Source organism: Cynara cardunculus (genome assembly GCF_001531365.2).
Source record: "Cynara cardunculus var. scolymus isolate 2C chromosome LG 11, CcrdV1, whole genome shotgun sequence".
NCBI lineage: Eukaryota > Viridiplantae > Streptophyta > Magnoliopsida > Asterales > Asteraceae > Cynara > Cynara cardunculus.
Window position 1 is genome coordinate 13,364,608 of NC_037538.1, and position 18,680 is coordinate 13,383,287.

General features: G+C 37.0%; 1 protein-coding gene across 1 annotated transcript; it reads right to left on the reverse strand.

The window, feature by feature from the left end:
• Positions 1–179: 179 nt before the first annotated feature.
• LOC112521624 (helicase and polymerase-containing protein TEBICHI) lies at positions 180–15,868 on the reverse strand. Its single transcript, XM_025130593.1, has 27 exons — positions 15,830–15,868; positions 14,156–14,589; positions 13,806–13,989; positions 12,951–13,730; positions 12,680–12,744; positions 12,308–12,413; positions 12,020–12,220; positions 11,740–11,940; positions 10,681–10,842; positions 10,358–10,597; positions 10,019–10,231; positions 9,497–9,847; positions 9,199–9,351; positions 7,979–8,176; positions 7,545–7,763; positions 7,256–7,373; positions 5,283–6,412; positions 4,989–5,186; positions 4,629–4,885; positions 4,316–4,505; positions 4,131–4,241; positions 3,699–4,051; positions 3,370–3,478; positions 3,119–3,259; positions 2,090–2,186; positions 1,645–1,794; positions 180–692 (listed from the first exon to the last, which is right to left on the reverse strand). Exons 1-26 carry the CDS (start codon positions 15,866–15,868, stop codon positions 1,727–1,729), a joined length of 6,318 nt encoding a protein of 2,105 aa, XP_024986361.1. The 3' UTR covers positions 180–692; positions 1,645–1,726.
• Between the last annotated feature and the right edge of the window lie 2,812 nt (positions 15,869–18,680).

The following is an 18,680-nucleotide window of genomic DNA, read 5'->3' on the forward strand; positions in this document are numbered from 1 at the left end:
TTGTATGTTTTTAATATTTTAATTCTTACGATACCTTGTAAAATTGTAACACATAAAGTGTGTAACTAAACAATGAGATGGACGTGATTGATGTGAAAGTTGATAGAAGTTGTAGGCGTGCAGAGAGTAATTATAAAAGCTGATATGACACAACTGAAAGTCAAATTGCAGATGTATAGATATTATAAAGATTCATATGAAATGAAATAACTGAAAACTATTACAAGAAGAAAATTGATATAAAGAAACTGAAATAACCAAAAACTATGAAAGTTACGATTGTTCAAATTCTTAGCTCTCATGCTTCTTTCCCGCCAAAGTTTTCCAAAACCGAACAATGGCGATGTCCACCTCCACCGGAAACATAGAAGCCGAGTTGGTATCGAACAAAATTGTCATTCTTCTCCGCAAGATGTTTGCCCTCTTTTTCTATATATATACATAAAAGCTCGTTGATAAAAAAATCTTGTAACGAACCTAGACATGTCAGCGATCTGCTAGCACGAGCAATGTTCCCAAGAAAACGAAATGCAACAATCAATCGTCACCATGTTTCCGAAATTCAAACCACCGATTTTAAAACACATCCAGCTCAGAATTTCTGCAATTATGGAAGAGGTTGATCCACAAATTACAGTTCCTTCATGCCCAATCTTACTTTGAGAATCACTATAAAAGACTTCCTGAAAGCACTGTAAGTCATGGCTTCATATTTCACAAAATCAGGAACTCAAAATCTATAGTTGACTTCCTTCTTTAGGGGGGAGGGCAAACTTCCAAATAGAACTTACTTAGGGGCCGTTTACCTAAATGCTTATCCGGTAAGCGCTTACCATTAGAAGTCTAACACTGTAATTTATTTTACCGGATAAGATTGTAGTTCATCAAAATGGTATTGTATGCAACAATTTACCCGGTAAGCGCTTACCCGGGTAAGAGTCGTTACCCTCACTCACCGAGTAAGACTCTTCATCTTTATCATTGCTTTTATCGGTTAAGATTTTTGACCATTGTCATATTCATCCAGTAAGGAAAATTACCCAGTAAGCACTTATCGGGTAAGCGTTTAGTAAACGGCCCCTTAGAATTGCAATGTTTGACTAAGCATATAGTTTTAGGAAAGCATCTTTCGACTATGAAATGTCTGAAATATTTTTCAATAATGACGGTAATAAGAATTTTTTATAAACTCAAAATCAATGTCATCAGTTTTTTCTTTATGGTGACTATGGCTAATAAACTAAACAAAGCCAATACATGTCACTCAAAGTAAGGCATGGGGGTGGGATACAGAAAATCATGTCCTCTACACCAGATGGTAAAGCAGTCTTTTCCGTGATAGCGACTATGGCTATTAAATACTCCATCCGTCCCAAAAATATATGTCCATAATGAAAAAGGCACATAGTTTAGAAATACGCAACTATTACACTTTTTAATTAACTAAATAACAATTTTACCCTTAATAATCCATCTCATAATTAAGGGCAGAATTAGAAAGTAGGTACCTACTTTTGAAAGTGAACACTTATTTTGGGACAGGGAGTAACTGAAACATGAAAACTTTCATAAAATGGAAATGTCATAACGTTCATTGAAGATGGAATATAATATAGGAAATTTGGTGTGAATGTCAATACTTACAAGAAAGGCTCATAGTGATCGCCCTCTGGATTTTGTGATCGTTAACAAAAGTTGTTAGCAACTCAATGTTGATTTCTTATATTTAACCAGGCAGTAGTGGTTCTAAAGATCCCCATGTTCTTCCACACTTCAGTTTGACGATCAATGGAACTGAAAGAAATTAATGTCAACAAAATGGATCAGAAGAGTATACTTGTTCTAGTGTAAAAACAAGTTTCAAATGCCCGTTAAAAGTTGGACTCCTGAAGCTCAGTTGGGCTTTCTCAAGCGGTCATACCGAATACAAATCTCACACTTGAATCATTAATGTTGTGTTGATAAAAGTTTCACCCCCTCAGATGTGGTTTTACGGGTCCATATTTGAAAAAAAAAACTAAATTCCAGAAACCAACACATTTACAATAAAAACAGGAAAAACAGTAATATAGTGCATCAGAGGACAGACCAAGAAGGGAGGCAGCGCTTTCCATGCTCAATTTTAGCAGCAATCCAGCTTCATTCACAAATGAAGGTTCAGCTTCAAGTATTAATTCATCATGTACCTGAGGAGATAACTAAATGTCACAACACATCCCTTCAAATATCTTCAAAAATATTTCATTCACAACTTATCCTCCATTAAAGGCAGTAAATACAATTTAAAAATTGGGCGGTGATATAGCGCCTTTCTCATCTAACTGGAAGCACTTGAAATGACAAATAAAGTCTCATTATGAGATGGTACTCAAAATCCAGTTAAATGCACATCATGGCTGATAATAAGCTGAACGTTTTAATGTTGTAAGGAAAATCACACGTATTTCATGTTCAAATAGAATTTGATCATCGTCTTCTGATTGACAACCTGTAAACACTTAGATTTGTTCAGCATCATAAAGGTGAATCCACAACTTTACATTAGTTTTGTAGTTCTGAGTTATCTTTTAATGAAATAAAAAAGCTCCAGCAAAATATTGCCTGACAGGGGAAGTGTAATTAACCATACATTCTGTATCATATGTATCTTAATGTCATATATGTATCAAGCTTCTATATAAAATTTACCCATGAGCTTAGAATATGAAACACTAGATAATATGAAATCCTGTTCAACATAAGCTAGGTAGCACACAAACATCTGACAGATTGCATGATGCAAGATCTCTGCAGAACTTAGATTCAGAAAAGACTGATATATGCACATATGTCTGTGTTTGCACATATATATATATATATATGACGGGTGGATTCAAATGAAAAAGGTAAAAACTTAAGGACTGGTTCATATGTGAATCATTGAAAAAATCCATTTGAAAATGTAAAGTGGGTTCACATATGCATCTTCAATGGATCTTTTTAGTGACTCACATATGAGCCACTGCTTCTAACCTTCTCAACCTTTTTGCCTTTCTCAATTAAACCTCCCTGTATTGTGTATATATATAAACAAAATATATGATGAAGACCAATATGATAGAAATCTTAAGAGTCCCACCTGTAGAAGGATTCTACAGCGACCCTTAAGCATGTGGAATCTTTCTGCAAATTGGATGCTAGACTCAGACTTCTCAACACCATCAGCGATGACAGAGTGTATAGTTATCATTGCAACTTTGATTATGTCAGCTGCAGATCCCTACAAGAACATCAACAGTTCAATTCAGGACAACATTCATGTCTACCAAGAAAAGATAAAAAGACTCTTAAGATATTGAAATAAGAAGAGAAACTACTTTAGTATTGTACCTGACAAATGGAATTCACAGCTTGTCTCTGAGCTTTTGATTTTTCTTCATTGTTCCCAAAATTAATTTTTGCCAAAAACCGCTTCCGCCCCATCAAGGTTTCCACATAACTACATAATAAAATAGATGTTAATAATGCTTCAAAAGTAGAAACTAAAGCAATAATACATGGATTGAGCTTATGCTGTTTGAACTCTTGCTTTAGTTTCTGAAATAACTGTATTATATATATTAGTGATCATATAAACATCGATTAGAGTGGATCAAATCATCCCTTTTTGCAAGTTCGAAGAATTCTATCTACAAGACGTGGGCAGTACATTATCTCACCCTTTTTTACGGCAAACTGTAACTGCTTCTTTAAGCCATGAAGCAAGGCCAGGAAAAGACCTTTTGAAGCTCTGGATTTTGTCTCCAGCATCATCGGGACTGCATTCCAGTTGTTCAGCAAGGGAATTTGCACCCATACCGTATAGAATACCATAGACCAGTCTTTTGGTTTGATCTCGCTCTTTAGGGTCCACTGAGGACTCTGATTTCCCTGTCCACTTTGCAGTAATCAAATTAAAAACATCACCAAGAGGTTTAGTGAGGAGATCAACTAGTGACGAGTCTTTAGAGAAATGGGCCATCAGCCTCAATTCTATCTGAGAATAATCTGCAGTTACCAGTAACCAGTTTTCCTGCATGAAAATATTTATATTATAACTTAGTGACATTTGAAAAACTGGAAACAGTATAAAAAGAGAAGATAATTCCGACCTGAGTAGGAACGAAGAAATCCCGAGGATTTACTTTGCAGTGATCCGTGTCTGAATCACCATCCTCATTTTCATCATGATTTATCTCGAATTCAACCATATGCTCGACACACTATATGAAATATTTCAGGATCCGGTTGTTGAAGAGTAAGAACGAAATAATGCAAGGAAAAGATATGGCCAAACCTGAAGATTGGGGTCCTCCATGGATAACCGTCCTGTTGCTGTTGAAGTTTGGAGCCAATGTCCATGCAGTGTATATCTTTGAGTCCTCATGGATAACTTAGAAAGTGAACATATTGAGCCCAATGTACAATTCAAGAGCTTGGCCAACGTCCGATGCTCTTTAATAACAGAAATGATGGGATGCTCAAGCCTGAAATAAACACACTCATCTTAACTACCATGATTCAATCAAGTAAATGCATTTAGCTCATTAAAGATTTCTAACTTTTCTTTCTTCTGTTAATTATAAGTTAATGTGCTACAAACAAACTACCTTAACAAATCTAAACAATGCTTGTCAGTACTAGGGTGCTGTTTCCCTTTGTAACCATCCGGAATTGGTAGCTTTAACCGTGTATATAGTACATCTGCAATATCTGCTGCTGTATATAAAGAAAATCTCGTACCGGCCAACTTATAAGCTTCCTTCTCCAGATATCTCAGTTTTTTACCCAACAGATGACGTGATTGAATGCATCCCTCCATATCAACACCAATTCCATAAAGTTCCATATCTGCAAGAACATTTACCTAAAAAACAAGCAAAAGTTTACGGAAAACATTTCTCAATATGCACAACAGGAAGCAGACATGCCCATATCAAATTTAAAATAAAGGTCCAATGAATCCTCACCAGTGGCATCTCGATAGTTACTAGAGGTTCATGAAGTTTCTCAGATGCTAGCAACTTCCAGAGAACACATGACAAGGCTCGTGTTTGAGCAACTCGGCGGCAGCAACCATTATGTGCCGCTCTTCTCATCTGATTTTTCCAGCGACCATTCTGGTTTGCAGCTGCTGCCACCTCACTAGATAACCTCTTTTTGACTTCCTGTATACGTATGACAATTAAGATGCATAATTGAAAATAATTGAGTGTTTCAAGCTCAATTAAATTACTGCACAAACTCTAAGCCTATAGAGTTACCTTTTCCAAATTCGGATTAGAACTTCTCTCCTCATCAGGCCACAGAATCCAAGCTACAACACACAAGTCAATAGCATCTTTCAGATGAACTGGAGAAAACATGTAGTAACTGCTTTCAATGAGCTCCACACCGATAGTTTTCACTGGACGAAACATGCTACCAAACCTCTGAATAGGAACAGCGGGATTCTTTAACACCTGATTCTGAATCTTCAAATTCCATCCAAATTTTCGGACTTGGCTTTTCCCCATTATCATACCAACTCTACACCATCTCTGCTTTGCCATCTCAAGCTGATCCTCCGGAGCCCGAAGACTATTACCAATTAGGTTTTTGTTTCTTTCACTGAATAAGTCCTTGGGAACACTGATATAGTAAACAGGAGAATCTACCCAGCAGATTGCAATGCCATGTACTTCAAAAGGAGCAATTGAGTTGAATTCAGACCGTTTGGTGAAGTGAATATCGAAAAAGAATTCTTGTGTGGCTTCCCACATATCCAAGAAAGAATCAAATCCACCAGGAGCATTAACTGCGTTCATTGGACCCTTTTCAGGGTTTCTTTCCTTGCTACCGACACATACATCTTTCCTCTCATGCTCTTTCTGGGGAAGATGTTGATCGGAAGTCTTTTCCTTCATATCGTTGATGTGATCAGAGGTAGATTTTCGTTCATAAGCAATGGCTCGGGACCCATTAACTGTGGCCACCAGGTTGACAGCACCCGAGTAACTTAAAGTTGTATCATCGGAGTTTTCTTCTGCCGAGGTCCCTACACCAACATCACATGGTTTTTCTTCCGTTGCTCCTTCACTTTTTGATTTTTTATTATTTTGGTAATCACTTCCTTCTATTAGAGACTTCGTTGAAATTTGTATTCCTTGGTCCACGCAAACAAAGCAGCTGGTGGTCTCTTCTCGTGAAGACGTTACTGCTTCTTTCTTCGTGAAATTCACAGAAGCTAATGGTAATTTGGGTAGAGAAAACTGAGGAACATCAACCCCAAGAGCCTTGAAAGCTGAGAAAGCAGCAGCCCTTGCTTCTTCAGCTTTATCCAGGACAACTTTGCGGGCACCATTCATTATCTTTTTGGCCACTCCCAACTGAATACGCTTTTGTGCCGAGTTCTCTGATTTAAACAGGAGAACTTTTGTTAATTAACGAACTACAATGCACTAATTCTGGCAGATAAAAAAAGAACAAGAGGGTACACAGGTGTAATGCATCCAACATACTATTTTCAACAATCAACACAAGAATAACTATCAAGCATGAGTTTATTAGATGATCTTTTTTGAAGTATATAATATTTATATACAGAAAATACTTGTGCACATTCCTTACCTTTGGTGAGGTTTGAAACCTTGACCTCCTGGGAGGCAGAGGCTGGGCTCTACTGGGAACCTGGCTATTGCTGGGCTAATGAACCTTTTGTTTGTTGGATGATATTTTATTAGGGAAGCATCTATACTGCTATACACAAACTACTTGGTGTCAGCCGCTCTACTAATGGGGTAGAAATCGGGTATGCGTACATCTCCAAGTGACTAGTAGGATTTTGACTTTACTGTCAAACCTACCCATAAAAAACTAACTCCATTTGATTAAGCAGTGATTCAACGCCATGACACATAGTGAACCAGAAGATTATTACAAAGGCAGTTGCAGGCGGAGAGACGGGGCAGAGGGAATGAAGGCGGGGTGGGGAGTCACTTGAAGTTCATAATATTTAGTTTCTTTCTAAATTGATCAACTTTCATAGCCGGTTGTAAGCAAATTTTTTTGCTCAAAATGATGTACCTAATTGATTTCAAGAACTCCCAAGGATTTATTTGTTCAAAAACATGGTCCAAGGACTTGATCACTCAAAATTGGCAAGTCCATTGGGTTTTTTCAGACCTTTCCCTTTTTTTCACACAAACTACTTGGTGAAATAAGTTCATATGATAACTTAGTAAAGTACAACCTTTACCTTGTGCATCCCACGATGAAGATTCAAAAATGGCTTTAGCAATTTCATATACAGATGCTTCAGCAATTGCTTGGGGAGTGCGCAAGCCAGCTTTATAAAGGGCCCTAGCTCGAGAACCCTACAAAGATGCAATTATGGACAAAATATGTAAAATTCAGTAAGTCCTCAGAGCGTAGCAACATGCCATTATCTAAATCAGACCTCAAAAGCTAATAAAGCATCAAACAACCATGAACGTAGAAAAGTTTTACAAAGCAATAACATGACTTGAGTTGAGAGGCCACCAAACCTTGATATATGGAATGGTGGTAAGCTCAACAATCTCTGCTCTAACACCAAATGAAACACGATTTTGAAACTTGGCAACCAAGCTCTCAAGATCATGCCAACCAAGTCTTTCACAAAACACTGAAACCATAGAAGCAAACCTTCCGGCATTTTCTTGCAAAGATTGAACCATTCCACGAGCCACCTTGAAAGCTTCACAAACCTCTGCCACAGGTACTTCCTTCATCCAGAAATAGCATGACAGCATGCAAAACAAGATTAAAAACGAATTCTGTGAATGTGACAACACTAGGGGCATTCTCGACTAAGATACAAATGCTATCACTTGTTTATTACTGACAACAGATTAGGAAATTAAGCATCCAAAGATATGTGTTATCGACTGAGGAAGGGTGAAACAGACAGCAACATCGTCTTAAGAACATAACTACCAACCTGTACAAGTCTTGATAAGATGAGTGCAACATAGAATCTCTTACAGACACGAAGCATTTGATCATCTGTAAGGATGCCATTAGTTGACACCCCAAGTCCTTTTATCACATGTCTTGATCGTTCTGAAGTGCGAATTGGAGCTCCATGAGCCATACGCATCAAAAACGGTTCTTGCACTCCAACACGATTTCCAACAGACTGCAATTCATGAACGCATAGAGAACAAGAGCCCATGATATGTAAAGGGTAAAATTCTTAAAAGAGTTCAACTGTAATGCCTCAAATTGATAAATCCCATAAATGAAAACCACAAACACATAAATTCCATGAAATTTGAAGCATCGAATGTGCCTTCTGTGTAACATACATCACAAGCTATTACCTTCAAGTATTATGAACAATCAACTTCAATGGTTTAATGTTCTTAGGTCTTCTTGTAACTTTATTCTTGAGCCCAAATAAGAGAGATTGGCAAACAAGAAACAGTTGTTAAAGAAAATATATTGCCTCAGTACACAAATAATTAACAAATGGGTAAAGAGTACATGTGTTGAGCTACCAAAGAAGTAATAACCCCTTGAGAAGCTAGAGCAAGGCCTAATTGAAAATGAATCAAATTATTAGTTGTGTCATAAAGGCCCTTATGCCCACATCCAATCGCCCTCCCGGAGGGATATGTGCATCTAAAAGATCTTCAGCATGTGGCTGTGTTAATCTAAGGTTTTTATAACATATAGTCATATACTGAAAGAGCTGCTTGCTACTCTAGAAGTCAACCCATAGTTGACATTTAAAAATTTAAATTTCTATCTGTGGCACAAATTTCCAAGTTAAAGCTTCAGGGAGCATTCTAAAATCCCTTATTCCTTTTTGATAATGACGATGGTCAATGGTATCTGTGATTAGATGATTACCTTGGTTCACACCTCAACTGCATCCTGCTAGGACAATTTGAATTTTGAAACCCGAAAGACATTTGACGGGAATAACAAGGACTTTTGACACTTGGAAAAATCAGATAAGCATGCTTTTAACATGCTGAATCAATGCATTTTTTAATCAACGCATACATTAAAAAATAGTCTCAGCCAGGCCAAACTCCAAACTGTTTGTGAGTTGTATGAAACGATGACAAAAGAATAATCAATATAAACAAAATAACCGCCACAGATGTTGGCTGACACATTGCATTTTTTTCTGTATATTGGAAGTCAGCTTACCTGATCAAGAGCGGACAGTTGCATGAATCTTTCATAGTACAATTCCCAATCTGGCTCAACATCAACATTAGTTGGTGTTACTAAGTATACTAAGTGCAAGTCCGATGCAAGCACAAATCCTTCTCTCGCCCGTGAAAGGTCATCCAACACAATCTGGAAGCAAATAAAAATAAACGCTATTCAGAAACTTATTTATTTTCTTTATTTATCAAAGAGAAAATCCAAAAAACTATATAAAACATAAGTTAAGTGAAAAGGTTAGGAATAGATAGGAGAAATAAATTATCAAAACACTTACAAGTGACTCCTCAGGACAGAGAGAGCTGCCAAAAGAAGCACGTCCAAGAGATGTGGTACTATATAACTTAGTATCTTCGGTCCACTCAAGAAACTTCCTATGGCACAGCCACTTCAGGGAATCTTTTGCTGATTTAACTACATCTTCAAATGGTTGTGTTGAATTGAGAAGAGTGCACCTAACATATCGATGAATATCACTAGCAGTTTGAACAATACCACCAGCAACAACTTCTAAGATTGCATGGGTCATTCCATTCTTATCTTCGGACAAACAGGAATGCAATGGTGGGCAGCTATCACCAACGAGCGCCACAATTCTTTTCACTTCTTCAGGCTTGCATATTAGCACCTAAGTTCACAAAGAGAATGAAGATGAGTAATATGCTTCTAGGTAACTTTCTTCAAGCAGCATGCTGTAGATAAATCCAAGTAAAATGTCAAAAGCCCAAAACTAATACGATATGAACTTTGGGAGAAAAGATCCCAGCCTACATAAAATTAAACAACAAAAATTGCATACACTCTCTCCTCTTGTGTCAATTCCTGTGCGACCAGCACGCCCAGACATCTGTCTATATCTTGTCCCATCTATAAAATCACGACCAATCCGAGGCTGTCGGAAGATAACTCTCCTTGCAGGTAGATTGACCCCAGCAGCTAAGGTGGATGTAGCAGTTAAGACACGTACTAGACCTTTACGATAGCAGTTTTCAACAATTTCTCTTTCTTCAACCTAAGTAACAAAGAGAAAGATCTCAAAAGCTTCAAACTCTAACACGTAGGAAAATATGGAATTCACAATCGCTGAACAAAAATTAAGGAGCATTAGTGTGTGTTTATGGGGTGATAATATACATACCGTAAGACCAGCATGATGATAGGCAACACCTGAAGAAAGTGTTTCGGCTAATATAGGATCTAATCCTGCAGGAGACTTTTGCAATGCATCAACGGCAGAAGCAATATCAGGATATTCACTTTCACCATTAAGGGTATTTACAGAGAACTTTGTGAGGTACTTTGCAACATGCCTGGCAGTTGATTCACATCCTTTACGACTGGAGCAAAAAATCAACACTGAATGGCCCTCTTGGACAACCTAATACAATATGAAGTGTTATTCAGTAAACGCCAAAGATAAACGTTCAGCTTCATAAAAAATAAAGATTCCAGATTTCGCACCTCATTGCATAATTCTACAACATGGTCAGGATCTTTACCACCAAGATCAGCTCTTTTTGAGATCGTCCTAACAAGTTCCATATTTTTGTCATAAATTGCGTTACCAACTTTAATGTACTCCACAAGCGGAACAGGTCGAAAATCTGTCTGGTAAAGTGATGCCTGAAAGATATTAATTTTTTTCAATAATAAGCTAAGAGTAACCAAACATTAAATAGATATCAAGCATTAAGCCACTTAACAAGGTATATCTCCATGTGAAAACAAGATAGTCTAAAAATGCATGAAAGCAAATTTATGCATCGCATGGTTCCCAGTTTCCTTGGTTCTCCAATTGAGAGAAATGCCTAATGGATAGGGAGTGGTTAACCCCTTTATTTTCTTCCGCTCTCCTCTCCCCTTTTACTTTCTATCATCTCTTATCTCTTACTTTCAGACATTGATTTTTTGCAGTTTCTTTTTTGAAGCCCCTTCCATATCTTTTTTTGAGGTGTAAATATTGTTTCCTTGATTCTTGCTCAAGTTTGCAGTTGTGCCTCGGCAGCAACAGTCAATAGCTATTAGCAGTTAGTAACTTGATGTTCCGTTCAAGATTCAGAGCCTGCTTGTTATATTATTACCATGACTACTGCTCTAGATATATGGGATTAGCAAAGAATAGACGGCACGCTTGATTTGATTATACTTGCGGAAGGCATCTTGGGAGAGAACCTACTCTTGAAAGTAGATCATTTCTACTTCTTTGTTATTTTATCAATAAAATTGTTGCCGAGTTCCATCATATATATGTCCACCATGTAAATAAGTTGGAGCAAAATCCCTTTTATAGTTGTTGTCTGTACATGTACCAAGTTCACCTTCACATCACTCTTTTAGTAATATACAATCCTGATACAAGAATGTGATGAATAGCAAATGAAGCAAAAAATAGACAATCCATTATCCTCTCTACTTCCTATTTATAGGAGGTTCTTATAACCATAATTTTACATAATGAGAAGCATATTACAACTTTGAAGGAAGTGTATCCGTATTAACTAAATGTTTTTTACAACTTACTTGAAGCCAATCAGCAACTGCACCAACATTGGGCAAGGTTGCACTCATCCCAACAATTTGGAGACCCTGAGTGGGGTCGGTTTTCCCACTGCTAGTCCCAGAACTTTCTCCGCTAGAAAATTCTACACCGCCTTCTCCAGCTCCATACCGAAGCTTTGTTAACATAAGTTCCAAGAGATAGCCCCTGTGCTGATCTCCAACCTGGCAAACAAGAAGTAATTCAAGGAATGATAAAAGGATGTACAGATTGCATCATTCAAAGATACCAAATTCATATTACCATGTGAAGTTCGTCAATTACTATGATCCCAACTTCTTGCAAACGCCCCTCTTCTAGCAATCTATTGAGTAGAGAGTTTGCCTTCTCGATTGTGCAAACAGCTACAGAGGTATCTTTAGGAAGCGTTCCACCACCTTGGCTTCCATAATAACTGCGAACATGCTTGTCAAGTGGTTCCAGTAGGGCTTCAAGATGTTCAGCCTGCATCACTTACGAAACAATAATGAAGCTTAAGGACATAGACAGAACTCTCAACAAGTAGATGCAGAAGTAAGGCAATAGTCGCACCTTCTCCGCACAAATTGATACATAGGGAAGAACAAGAAGTGCCATTTTTCTTGTTGATAATACTCGACGCAACATCAAAATTTCTGCAACAAAACTTTTCCCAGCACTATGGGAGGAAAGGACAAATGATTGTGAGAAAGTAATTAACTAGAAAGATTTAGCACAAATACAACGATAAATGGAGAAGAAATACAAAAAGTTTGGAATTGCCAGCACAAAAGGTTGGTGGCTTAACTAGAAAAGATTTAACACTGCCTATTTGATGTTCAAATATTGCAAGACAAATGAGCAATATAAAATGGGGTTGGACTCAATCATCTAGAAAACCCAATTGCCATATCTGGTGTGACTTTCCTCTCATAACGGCAGTACCTTGTAGATGCACAATACACAAGGTTCCTTCTTTGTAACACCCCTTCTACCTGAAGGCAATCCACCTGGAAAATAAAAAGTGAATTTGACAGTGAACTTTAAAGTAAAGAAACTAGAAATCAAATAACATTGAACTTCATAAAATTTTCTGAACATATGACACTAGGTGATTCAGGTTCTCCTAAAGCAACAGAGACAATCACCTTGTTATACTCCTTCATAGAGTAATATCATAAGCAGAACAGGATGGTCAAAAGGACTAGAAAAGTACCTGCCAAGGATACAGCTTTGATATTCCCCGTCTTTTATAAATGTTGCATAGCTCAGAAGGGAGCCAATTGCTAATGTCTAAACGGTCATTGGGAAGCAAGGAACTTGATGGAGTACTTTCTACACTGTGAGGACAATTCATGTTAGAACCTTTGATGTCCGTACCTGGTGTATTAGATGTTCTATTATCATTAGGTTGATTCAATACATCCACTCTCCTTTTGGTAATTACACAACTCGAAGATGTCTCTTGCAAATTAGACAAAGGTTGGACTTGGTTGCAAGGGGTGCTCATATGCATGGTTGTTGGATTGTCACCGGTTATAGGACACTCAACAAGCCTGTCCATATTATTTACAATGCGATGGCATGGAGAATCCACGTCCTTATTTTTGTCCTCGAAAGAAAAATCAAAATGCTTCACAGGTAAAGGGGACACTTCTTTTTCCATAGAAATACCATTCTTCCCTGTAGATGTCATGGAAGCATCCACTCCACCTCTGAAATCTCTCTTGGCACCTTTGGATTCTTCAACAACCTGTGCGGGAAGATCTTTATTGCGGTACGCCATACCATCGACCACCTGGATCGCCTCTTTCCAGAATGTATCTCCTGGTGAAAACATGGAGCTTCCATGCATTGACTGAGGAGTTTTTTCAGTTCCAACTTTATCTGAGGCGATCCCCGGTGTATCGCATAATATCTGATCAACAGCTTCCGTGGATGTTTTATTGCATTTTCTCAAGCCTAATTGAAGCTCTGGATTGTTACCCATACTAGTCTGCAAGACAAACAATCCATGTTATCCAAACAGAACATAGTGAATCTTCATATCGACTGTTATGACAAGGTCTACCTCTTTGGAGTTGTCAATCCGCACTTGATCGGATGGATTCTCGATATAGACAACTGCTTCACCCTCATGGGACTGGTATCCAACACTACTTAAATGCCTCTTCTTAACCAAATTTCCATCCAAATCTAGAACAGATGGACTACCCTGCCTTTTATTTGTGTTAACTTTTGTAGTTGGAAGTTCACTGCATCAGTATAAGAATATTAAGATGTAAAGACTCTTTGGAGAACCAACTTGTGAGAGCATATATATAATAGATCATCGACAGACTAACTACTTACAGGTATGAAACCATTTTTATATGACTAGCAACATTTAAAGAGTGGCTACCCCAAATATAACTTACTTACCTACAATAAAATGACAAAAAATTAGCCGCAAACTGTTGTAGTTCAGGATTTTCCACGCCAAGCATGGAATCAGAAGAGTTACATTGAAGGTCTCCAGCTATAGGTTCTACCAAATTACACGGATTCGGTTTCTCCCCTTGTGATCTATGAACATGCCCTTGGTCAGATGATATAATTTCGACATTTTCATTTCTTGAAGACGACTCAATCTCCGATGTCAAGTTTCTTCTCACTTGATCTTGCCTATCAGATGACCCACGAGCTGTGAGTAAAGTACTAAGAGGATGATTTTCATTTTGTGAAGACACTAAATAGCTGGACAAAGAACCCTTGGCACTAGGAGATGCTTCAAGGGCAAGCTTTGCATCTTGTTCAACAATCCCCGACTTTGAAAGGAGTGATACAAGCTTATTCTTCTTCTTTGAAGAAAAGAACTGCACATAGTAATAAGGTCAGAAACATATGTCAAGTGGATGTTCAGCATTAGAAATAAAAGTGACATAATTTGAAATTAAAAGGCAGACAACTCATATAAGATGGTTCTCAAACGTATACAGATCCCACTATATATATAACTAAAAAAGATTATGCATGAATAGAACGTGTAAGAGTGTTATGTTTCTTGTATTGATAGGTTTATGCATATATAGAAGGACACTGAAAGAAGAAGAAGAAGAAGAAAAGGGTCCGCTCAAATGAATTACTTACCCAATGGAACTTGATACCCAAATAATAGAATTTTTTACTCACATAAGATAGTGTGACACCCAACCTTCCTAGAGGTCAAGGGTTCCAACCTCACCAAAAGTGAGGAGCGTGTGTTAATTTCATTTGTCGAATATGAATATCATATACACTTTTAAAAAATGGTATGACACTGTGATCAAAGTTCATATAAAAATATATAATGCCCAGCAACTTGATTCGTACGAAGTTCTGGTTTTAACATTGCATATTCGTCAAAATGTAATTAGAAATGACAGTCAATGACACCCCATCAAGTAACAATTTCCCAACAGCAATAGTATGGAAGTGTAAAAATATATGATCCTTATAACAAACTGTGTATTTTTCATGAAGCCAAGCATCTATAAATTGAATATCAAACTTCCCAAGTTCTTGGGGTTTGGAAATGAGAAATAACAATTATGTAGAAAACCAATTTTTCTTTTACTTTTTATGAACTAATAGAAACTACAAGTGCTTATACATACCACAGCCATGAAGTGCAGCATTCCCCTGTTGGTAAAGCACACCATGCTTCAGGTTATTAAGTTTTTATAAAACAGGAAAGAACCATGATGCATAGACGGACCCAACTGCTGATATGAACTGGTGTGCTTCTTTTTGGAAATTCATAGTGTGTTGCAGGGATGGTTTCAAATAAATAAGATCATCATACCATGCTTAAACTGGTTCAACTTTCACAGGTGAAAGTTGAATACTTCATAATCAGATGAAAACAAGTGTTCATCGTTGACATTATCAAGATGGGTGAAACAGATTTAATCTCCTACAGAACTATTAATCTTTTTGCTTTTAAAAATTAAAAGAATCCTAAAGCTCCGTTCTTAAGAATACCTAATTGCTGCGGATACTAATTATCATCAGTGTGTTTGACTACCATAGAATACTTAATAAAGAAGATGATGTTAGAGAACGATTAAGACAAACCTGATCAACACGGGAGCGTGAGGAACCACCTGACGCCATTTTTACAGGATCTTTTAGAGCATTTCAGGCGATTGAGCCCTAATTCATTCCAACAGTTAAATAGGACTCATTTGAATCTCAAATGAAGACCGCCAATTCTTACAAATTACAACAGGAGCATTTGAAAGAAAGAAAAAAAACCAATATGAACTTTCTCATTTAAAAATGGAAATGAATAAAAAAAATTGATAGCAATTAAAAATACTTATAAAATTACACATTTATCTATCAAGTATGATTTATTATAAAATAAATATATTTATATTTATAAAAATGACATGTTTTATTAGGCATGGCAATAGGGTGAGGATGGGGCGGGTTTTGTAATCTTCGGCCCCGGTCCCCGATGGGTATAGGGGTTAACATCACGTCCCTTGGTTAAACCCCTGAAAAATATTTGTTAGTTTGAGTCTATCGGAAATTCCCCACCCACCCGGTTCCAGGACCCGACCCCGGTTTGAGTCTACCATGAATTCTCGTCCCATGACTCATTTTAGTGGGGAATCCCTGCCCCCGTTCGAGTCGGATGAGTCGGGTTCCACCAAGACAGGGAAAATCACCATCCTAATATTTTATTTTATTTTTCTCTCGTTCAATAAACATTAAAATTTATTTTCTTTCTATATTTTTTTCTTCCATTTCCATCGAGAACACAAACCTTAAATCAGTTTTACATCTTCTAAACTTTACGTGATTCAAATCGTTGACACCCCATGACATCACACTTCCTTGCCCACCCAATCATCGTTCTTTCTTCCTCATTGTCATTGTCATTTCTTTCGTTTGATCTTTTTTTATTTTCTTTCGATTCTCTCTCTTATCCAACAATATGGTGGAGGATGTATAGACAGGTCGAAAAAGATGGAGAACTGGAAAACGAAACAAAAAATAGAGCTGGGAAAGATCGCAGATGCCAAGAACGACGATGGACGGTGATGAAGAGCATATGATGATGGGGTGGCAAGGGCAAGCGATGGCATTGGGTTATGGGTGCAAACGGTTAAATAACCTAAGGTTTGGGAAGGGTAAAGTTGATTTAGTTTTTTTCCCTTTAAATCTTCATAGTCGATTACATGTAGCTTTTTTAGGTTAAAAGAATGTATTAATAGAAAAAAATTCAATTAATTAATCATTCAAAATGAGAAAGTTCAATATTTTTTATACAAAAAGAAAATTAAATATCTAATCATTCAACTGAGAAATTTCATTGAATTAAACAAATTAAACTTAAAAATAATTAATCTTTAGTTTGATATCAATATTGATATTTTTCTTCTCATGCGGTAATGGTGCTAGACTGATCTCAACCTTATGCAACAGCTCGAAACAGAAGCCCATGCGACCTTGGTTGCGGCCTTAGTCGCGAGAAGGGCATTATCGCCAGAAAACTCGATTTCTTCGCCACTTTGACTTCCATGCATCCCATGATGATTTCTTAACCAACCCTCGAAGCTTATAGATCACTTTAAAGCCACATGACCATAAATAGGATTCTGATGAAGGCCCTTATAATTAAGTTAATGATTGGATAAGCTATTTGCAACGTATCACCAGATTTAATGGCTTAAAAGTTTTAACGAGCCCATACATCCTTTTTAAATAAGCTAATTTTCATCAAGATTGTTGTTAAAAAAACACCCAACAAGATTTCTTGTAAATTGACATATGAACTTGTTTTTCTGGTTTGAATTAAGAAAGTGTTTTTCTGTCCTTATGAATTGATACTTGGTATTTTATCATTTTATTACATGTTTAAGATGATAGTGGGTTGACAAGTGTATAATTGCTCGAGTCTCAATTTGCTAATAATTTGCGAGATTTATTTCATACAAATCTCGCAATAAATTGCTAGGTAAGCAAAACATTAAGTTGATTAAAACAAAAGATATACATGCCATGAAAAAACCTTAACCAATATCCCATTCATTTGACACAACACTTGTTTGTAGCATATTTGACAACAGGTCAGACAATAAAGTGTCAAGCTAGTTCTTAAGTGAATCAAACTCTCTTCAAAACTAGCGTCAGGCTCTGGAAGCTTAATTTATGGGCTTAGGCTAGTTTCAGCACTAGTCTAAAGTAGCAGTGAAACTAGCGGGATCCTGACAATAATAGCCCTAAATTATTTTGAAAATACATTTTAACCCTAAATTTTATATATTTCTAAAAATAACCCCACATTACTCTTTATGCACCAAGTCGTGCGTATAGGGACCAATTTACAAAAAAAAAAAAAAAATGACTTTGATTTGACCCTTACTGTAACAACCCTCACATCCCAAATACATATAATTCACATCATCATTTTCATAATACTAAAATAGTATTATTACAAAACATGAACTAATGAAATGTATCTTTAATACATAAAYATAACAAGCTAATATCAAATATTAGACTTTTCYCTTGCCTTTATCTTTCAGAGCACGCTGTCCTGCAAAACAGGTTAATCCAACATTTGAACGTTAGACCAAACGGTCTAGTGAGTGTATAATCTCATTCAACAATATACATTCCAAACAATCAGTTTAGAATCAAACMTGTTCTGAAACATAAATATATTTATGTTTCTCGCGGATTATACCGYCATCTCATTCTCATATCTCTTTCACACTCACGATTATACCGCCCACTATATCACTCTCGCGGTTACACCGCCATCTTACACGCAGTAAACACTGCTCAATCACTCTCGCGGTTACACCGCCATCTCACACGTAGTAAACACTGCTCAATCACTCTCGCGGTTACACCGCCATCTCACACGCAGTAAACATTGCTCATAACACTCTCGCGGTTACACCGCCATCTC